The sequence below is a fragment of the Camellia sinensis genome, chromosome 8, assembly GCF_055761805.1.
Source record: "Camellia sinensis isolate YWXY chromosome 8, ASM5576180v1, whole genome shotgun sequence".
In the NCBI taxonomy this organism is placed as follows: domain Eukaryota; kingdom Viridiplantae; phylum Streptophyta; class Magnoliopsida; order Ericales; family Theaceae; genus Camellia; species Camellia sinensis.
The window spans coordinates 42671169-42679935 of record NC_138968.1 but is presented as its reverse complement, the minus strand read 5'-3'; the positions used below and the strand labels follow the sequence as shown (position 1 = coordinate 42679935).

At 35.8% G+C, this 8767-nt stretch overlaps 1 protein-coding gene across 1 annotated transcript; it reads left to right on the top strand.

The window, feature by feature from the left end:
- The first annotated feature begins 318 nt into the window (after window positions 1-318).
- LOC114309611 (adenine/guanine permease AZG1) lies at window positions 319-2469 on the top strand. The gene has a single exon (XM_028255395.2). It carries the CDS (start codon window positions 539-541, stop codon window positions 2288-2290), a length of 1752 nt encoding a protein of 583 aa, XP_028111196.2. The 5' UTR covers window positions 319-538; the 3' UTR covers window positions 2291-2469.
- Window positions 2470-8767: the final 6298 nt, after the last annotated feature.

Below are 8767 nucleotides of genomic sequence, written 5' to 3'. Positions count from 1 at the left end.
CTACACTCAAATCATAATTCCACAACACACAAACTCAAAATATAACTCATACTCTCAAATCACATTTACAAAACTCTACCAAACACTACCAAAATTTTTGAATTGAGTTCTCTTAAAACTAACTTTAAAATATATAAAAAAAATTGTTGAATTTAAAATAATAAAAATTAACATAAAATTTGAATTAAACTAACATCAATGTGAATTAAAAATTTGTAAAACCTTTATAAAAATTTCTTAGGTCAGATAATCGACTACACTAACGTTAATGTGGATGTGCCAATAATAATAGTCTTATTTGAATTTTATTTTCACATGTTGTTTGTTTATCAAACCTCACAATTTCAAAGTCATCCTCCTGACTCCGTGCTTTTCAGATACTCATCTAGCTAGGGGATATATACAAGATACCTCCCACAACAGAATCTTCATCTCCTCTCTCTCTCTCTCTCTCTCTCTCTCTCTGTCTGTATATATATATATATATATATATGTATAAAAACACTTAAATAACCTTAAAAAACTTCAGCAGTAGATTATGGAGATGGAGAGCCGTAGACCGGCGAACCGGTCGCCACTGACCCGGCTCAACATGTTCATGGCGAAGAACAGAGTCGGAAAACGGTTCAAACTGGCCGAACGGAACACTACCTTCACGACGGAGCTCCGCGCCGGCACCGCCACCTTCCTCACCATGGCCTACATCCTCGCCGTCAACGCCTCCATCCTCTCCGACTCCGGCGCCACCTGCTCCGTCTCCGACTGCATCCCCCTCTGCTCCGACTCCACCGTCTCCGCCGCCAACTGCTCTGGCAAGAACCTCACCCTCATCCAACCCGACTCCTCCTGCAAATTCGATCCGGTCAATCCGGGTTACACCGCTTGCCTCGAGCGGGTCCGAAAAGACCTCATCGTCGCCACCATCGCTTCTTCTCTCATCGGATGTGTGATAATGGGAACGTTCGCGAATCTTCCTCTCGCTCTCGCTCCGGGCATGGGAACCAACGCGTATTTCGCTTATACTGTCGTGGGTTTTCACGGTTCCGGCAACGTCTCGTACCGTTCCGCTCTCACCGCTGTTTTCATCGAAGGCATGATCTTCTTGATGATTTCAGCAATTGGGTTACGAGCGAAACTCGCGAAACTCGTTCCGAAACCGGTACGAATCTCTTCCTCCGCCGGTATCGGACTCTTCCTCGCTTTCATCGGATTACAAAACAACCAAGGCCTCGGACTCATCGGTTACAGCTCATCAACGCTGGTCACACTCGGTGCATGTCCAAGCTCCTCACGCGCCTCCCTGGCTCCGGTCGTCACAGCAGCAAACGGCACCGTCAGCCTCCTCTCCGGCGGGACAGTCTCCGGCGGCATATTCTGCCTCAACGGTCGCATGGAAAGCCCTACATTCTGGCTCGGCGTTGTGGGTTTCGTGATCATCGCTTACTGTATGGTGAAAAACATCAAGGGTGCTATGATCTACGGAATAATCTTCGTCACCGCCGTGTCGTGGTTTCGAAACACCACCGTGACGGTGTTTCCAAACACCACCGATGGCGACACGGCTTATCAATATTTCAAAAAAGTGGTGGATGTTCACGCAATCAAGTACACAGCCGGAGCTCTCAGCTTCAAAAGCATGGGAACGGGGCATTTCTGGGAAGCTCTGATCACATTTCTGTACGTAGACATACTCGACACCACTGGAACTCTCTATTCGATGGCTCGATTCGCGGGTTTTACAGACGAAAATGGTGATTTCGAAGGCCAATACTTCGCTTTCATGTCCGATGCTTCGTCGATCGTTGTGGGTTCGTTGTTGGGTACATCGCCGGTGACGGCGTTTATCGAATCGTCGACGGGGATAAGGGAAGGAGGGAGAACTGGGTTGACGGCGTTAACTGTGGCGGGGTATTTCTTGCTGGCGTTCTTCTTCACGCCGTTGCTGGCTTCAATTCCGCCGTGGGCGGTGGGGCCGCCGTTGATTCTTGTCGGAGTTCTGATGATGAGATCGGTGGTGGAGATTGAATGGGACGACATGAGGGAGGCGATCCCGGCGTTCGTTACGTTGATTTTGATGCCGTTGACTTACTCGATTGCATACGGTTTGATTGGTGGGATTGGAACTTACATTATTTTGCATATGTGGGATTGGGGGGAGGGGTTGTTGAGGAAATTTGGGGTTCTTAAGGGGGTGAAAAGTAGTAATAATAATAATAACAATATTGAAGGGGTCAATGGTGCAAATAGTGAAGTTGCTAGGGAGGGGAGTGTTAAAGCTGTTGAGGTTTGAGATGGTTTAAGAGTTAAAAAATCTCTCTTTTGTTTTTATTAATTTTGTATGTCAAAATTTCAATTTGTAGGGAAAAGAAATAGTAGAAAGAGAGAGAGAGAATTAGATTCTTTATGGATATATAGCGTAAATACATTGCCCTTTTAATTTTTAATCAAAGGTTTTGTTCATTTTTATTATTTTTTAGTTTTTGTGATGCATTTGAAAATTTGTTTATTTTTAATAAAAATGACACTTAATTCATTATGCCTTGGTTTGGAATATTTTGGTTTTTAATTACTTTAATATGTGGTTAAAAAGTTTCGTTTAAAATAAAATTTTTGACTTTTTATTTTTTATTTTTGTGAGAGGAAAAATGAAATGATTATGATTTGGAGGTAACATTTTATCTTTTTGTGTCTATTTTAGAATCAACCCACCTAAACCCAACTTATCAAACCAGTGCTATTTTTAAAAAGAATAATGTTTGAGGGCCCGAAATTAGGGGTTCGAATTTGGCTCGAAACCCAAAACGACGTCGTTTTGGGTTTCAATTTTTTTTTTTTTCTCTTCATTTTCTTTCTCTTCCTTTTCTTTTTCTTCGTTGAACACAGGAGAAGAGCAGAGACGAGAGAGAGAAACAGAGTCGTCGTCGTCGTCGCAGCTCGTCTGCCGATCGTCGCAACTCGTCGGTCGTCGGCGTCGCAGCCCTACCTCCGCCCGCCGCCGTCTCCGCCTCCACCTCCACTTCCGCCCTATTTTATTGGCCCCTCCAGTCCAGTTCTTCTTCTCCTCCTCCTTCTTCTTCTTCTTCTTCTTCTTCTTCTTCTTCTTCCCCCTAATTTCGAGCCAAATTCGAGCCCCTATTTCGGGCTCTGTACCGGGGTTGTTTTAAAAATCATCTATAATGATGTGTACAAATGTCAAATTTTAATTTATCAAAATTTCATCATGTGAGATTAAGGCCTTATTTGTCATTCCTTAAAAAAGTCAAAAAGTCACTATCTTATCTAAGTCATGTCATCTTATTTAAATCACATCACCTATATACCATATCACTTTAAACCCAGCTCATATTTCATAAAAAATTAAAAAGTACACTTATTTAGAACATCTCAAACAAAGCTCTCAATATCACATCATTAAATTAGAAGTGATAAATTAGAAGGGTGTAACATTATTATTCTATTATTATTAATTTTGAGGGGGAAAAGAAATAAGAGAGGGAGAGAGAGAGAGAGAGAGAGTAGTTATTTGACATCCCATAAAATAGTATTTTTTTTTTAAAATCTTTTTGTGATCAATCAGTGTGTTTGGTTTGAGTTTTTTGGATTAAGTTTTTTAAAAATTGATTTTTTTGGTTTTCGTGTTTTTTTTGTTTTTAGTGAATATTTTTTAAATTTTAAACTTTTTTTTTTACTTTTTTAGATGCACCTTACTTAGATGTGTCTAAAAAGTAAAAATTTTGTGAAAAAATATTTTAAAAAATTAATAAATACATAAAAATATAAAAAAATGTACTGAATTCTTATATTTTTTTGTATTTTTGGTATTTAATGAATTTTTAAAAGATTTTTTTTATAATTTTTTTACATTTTAAGTGTATTTATGTTAGGTGTATCTAAAAAGTAAAAAAATTGCTTAAAATATTAAAAAAATTCAATAAAAACAAAAAAACACGAAAAATAAGAAAATAGAATTTTCTGAAAAGTGTTTTTGAAAAGTGAAAACAAGCAAATTATCTTTTTTTTTTTTGCCACATTTTTTTTTTAAATAAAAAACTAAAAAGTACAATAAATACATTACTCTTTTAATTTTAAGTCAAAGTTTTTGCTTCATTTTTATTATTTTGTATTTTTTGTGATGCGTTTGAAAACTTTTTATTCGAAATAAATGGTAGACAACTAACAAGGAAGTTCAAACATTTTACTGGAGAAGTTAACAAAATATTTGTTATACGTTTCGTTGACGTTTAATATTTTTGTCAAAAATATTTACTTATGTTTTGTTGTTTGACTAAATAAAAAATAAGTAAAACAATTTTTAAGAAAAATATTTTTACATTATTTTTTTAAAAATAACTTATCTTTAAAAATTTTATAAATTAATTTTTATAAAGTTAACATTCACTCACTACCTTTTCAACACATTTAGGCATTGTTTGTCATAACCTAAAAAAGTCAAAAAGTTAAAAAGTTACCATCCTATTTAAGTTATATCACCTCTCTACCACGTCACTTCAAACACAATTCATACCCAACTCATATTTCATAAAAAGTCAAAAAATATACTTATTTAGACCATCACAAATCACCCCTTAATCTTTTCAAATAACTATATTCACTAAAAAGTCATAAACGATATTTTCTTGAATCAAAATTTCTCTTTTAGTTAATAAAATATTTTTCTTTCAAGTGTCAACTAAATATTGAAAAAAAAAACTTTTTTTTGTGTAAAATTAATTTAAAAGAAAATTATTATTTTGTAAAAAATATTTTACGTCAAAATAAATAGAGATATAGTGTGTATTATATTATAAAATTGAAAAAAAAGAAAAGGAAAATTAAAACTTTTTATATGTTGATTTGTTAATCAGGAGTGTTTGGCACACGATTAGAAAAGTTACTTATTTATTTATTTTTTGTTTTTAGTGATATTGATTTTAAATTATGTTAATTTTTTTTTTATTTTTCATGTTGGTCTTGTGTAGACAAATTTAAAAGATTTAAAATTCAAAAAATATATTAAACAATAAAAATAAGCTTACGTGCACGCACACAAATTTTTGACCTTTTCAGATATATTTTTTTAAAATTTATACTTTCGGGTCTATCTAGTAAAATAGAACTTAAAAGTGTAAAATCTTTGAAAATTGTTAAAAAAAAAAAAAAAAACTAAAATTGGAACGGAAAAAAAAAAAAGAAAAGCCTAACAAAAACAATTATTAAAAAGCCAACCCTATAGTATTGTTGTAATTTTTTGGAAAAATTACTGTTTAGTGTAATTTTTAAAAAAACTATTGCATTATTAGTGAAATTTTTTTATTTATTATCAATATATATATATATATATATTTTGTAAATATGTTTCGCTACACCATTGTAATCCCCCCCTTATTTTTTTGGGCTTTCGGTCGAAAGGTCAAAAATCAAAATTTCTGTCTAAACATCCAGGCCAAAAAAAATGAAAAATTCTATTTCTACAGGTCTATTTAACTCTATACACACACTTAATGAAATATTATTTCAATGACAATTGTACCCTAAAGCAAAATTACTATAATGGACCTATCACTACCCATATCAAACAACAACACCACATTGCAGAATATACTACCCAATGCATGCATAGCTCCATTGACAAAAGCTTTAGACCAGAAAAACTCAACCATGTTATGCTTAATATTGGAAGCATCAACTCTGCTGGGGACCCCCAATGGGGGTGACCCCCAATGACCCCCCAGTGCCACGTGTCTGCCTGGGGTTGGCTGAAGAGGAGACCCCCAGCACCCCCACTAGGGGTCTCAAGCTTTATTCTTGGAAGCATTCACAGTCTTCCATTTCCCAATACTAAGAGCATAAACCTCTACTTTAGGAGGAACTAAGTAATTCTCTCTCCCAGGCCCAGACAAATACATAACCCTCATAACTTTGGGGTCATTAGTCCGAGGATCGACACCGAACCCAAGAGTGAACATGTAAGGACCATAGTGATCGAAACATAACTTGGGTTTGAAAGAATTAGAGACTTGCGAACATAGGATTCCAGAGGATGATAGTGTAAGTGTAGCCGAAGCAATCGTCGGAGAGAGAAATCAAGTCGTGAAAGCTACTGACGACTTTGAAGTGGTTCTTTGAGTGAGGATTGAAAGGGCAATAGAGGTCAATGAGATTGGTGAATGGTTTGTCGTCGAGAAAGAGAGAGTAGTTCCTCCACAATGGTTTGGGTCCCCAACTTCTTTATCAATTTTTTTAAAAATTGAGTTATGTCTTTAATGGAGGGTTGAGGTGGTGGGTCTTCATTGTGTGGAATTGAAATAGGGGTCAACTGTTGATCTACAATTTTGAAGATGTCTGTGGAAAGATGGTTGAGGTAGTGTGTGTACTCGGATATGAGTTAAAGGTATGATTGGAATATTTGGCGTGTGGAATGAGAACAATAACAAATAATCAAATTACTAAGCGTGTATATTGAGAAATAATGTACACATAGGTAAGTAGATGTGTGGAAATAGAATTTCTCCAAAAAAACTTTGTCCATAAGGACAGGTTAGTGCAAAATGTCCAAACTACCCTTACATATTTATATAATATATCCGGTTCAATTCTTTCGCACTCTTTCACAAACACTCTCTCTCATTTAACCCTAAACCTTCTCTCTCTTTCTCTTATCGATTCCATCTCCACTACCAAAACCAAAGAATTATGTTACTTGTAGGAGTCATCATAGGGGTAGAGGTAGACACCGGAGGGTGACGATACAGCTACGGCGCGGCGGCGACAGTGTGTGTGAGTTCGACTAACTCATAGCCTTCTCTTTTTTTCTCTCTCGTACTCTCTTTATCTCTTTCTTAGTCTTCTCAGATCTGGAATGCCTTCAAGCTTTGGATTGTCGATTGAGCCGTCCTACCAGTTGAGAAATTCTTCAATTTCGGTGGTAGTTCTATGAAGAAGAGGGGCGGTTGTGGTGGTATAAGAGAGTTGTTGTCACCATCGTGTTGTCAGGCAAAGAAGTGCGCGAAGCTGATTTGATAAAGGTAAAAAGGTACCGCCGTGTCACACCCTGAAATAACTAGCAAAAAAACCATCTCATAATAATAATGAAATAAAGATACAATACATAATATAATGCCCTTTCATTTCATATGATCTCGAATATACAAAAAATAACACATGCGGCTATACATTCATGAGTCCTAATCCTGAATCTATAGCATGTGCTATAGACAAAAGATATGAAATCTAAACTAAACATGTAATTAAATGTTTTAAAGGCTAAACTTTCTACGACGATGCTTGGTTATAATAAAAGTGAGTCCAAGCTCAATACAGTTAAAGCCCTAGGCATATACAGAAAGAAATACAACAACTAAACAAAAAGAAGCCTTCAGCTCCAAGTTTCTCCCAAGCTATGTTCTTGGTGGAGACATATCATCAGCACTTGAAAATGGTTTTTTCATATAAGGTGAGCTAAAACCTAGTAGAAATACTCTAACACAGCATATGAATCTTAACAAAGATATAAGATGAATAGATATGCAATGCTCGTGCCGAAATCATTTTATATCTCCCGTCAAAACCATGCAATGTCAAGTCTATATCACAATTCAAGAAATCTGTCACGACCCAAAGCCGCTTCTATAGGTTTAGCGTTGTAACCGGCCAGTAATCCTTGGATTACCAAAAGCCTCTTCAGATAATAATGTATAATTAGGGGTTGCAGAATCAAATACATAAAATATACATAGTCCATCAAGCTGTGAAGACATACATAAGATAGATAATCTTAAACTTTTATAAACACATGAGTGACGTCAAAAGATACAGTATTTACACGTTATTTCATGCACATAAAAACAGAGAAACTTGTTCGTGGAGCAAAAGAAACAAAGTCTTATACATTCATAACAACACAGCCACTAGAATTGACTTAATCTGAAACTTCCTCGGGAGGTGCAAAGGTTGGCTGATAAAAACTGAGACGCCAGGTCTTCAACTCTGAGCCTGGTCATGTGCCTGATCAGCTACACACATAATATAAACAGTGAACGAGAGCCCAGTGAATAATAACAGAGTAAAGGGTTAAATGAATGATGTCCCATGACTAAGTTAGTTCACATTCCTATTCTTATTCAATTCATATACAAAATTCAGAATTCATGCTTGATCATACATGGTTTATCCGTTAGCACTAACAGATCATATACAGAGCATCATCGATTATACTTGTCAATTCCATAGAGGAACCTTCGGCCGGGTACGGATAACTTGTCAGTTCCATAAAGGAACCTCCGGACTGGGAATGGATAACTTGTCAGTTCCATAAAGGAACCTCCAGTCGGGTAAAGATAACTTGTCAGTTCCATAAGGAACCTTTGGTCCAGGTACAGATAACATACTTGCTTCATAGCATAATATCGCAAACATTTGTTAGAGTTGGACAATCATTCATAATATAAAACATGGCATTTCATAGAAAAAATCTTATTCCATAAACAAAAAATAATTTAACTTGAACATAGCTTTACTAAGTTATTATTCACAGATAATATGTAACAACCCTCATACTGTTTACTGATTAATGACTGAATGATTACCGTTAATCATTGATTACTGCGAAATGGAACTGATAATTGAACTGACTAAAGTACTGAACTGACTGACCGAAATTGAAACTGAATTGAATGAATACATCTGTTTGAACTGCATTCTATCTGTTGATTGTTTATTTGATCTGTTCGTATTTTAGTGTTTAGACTGCTAATTGAAGGCCTTATCG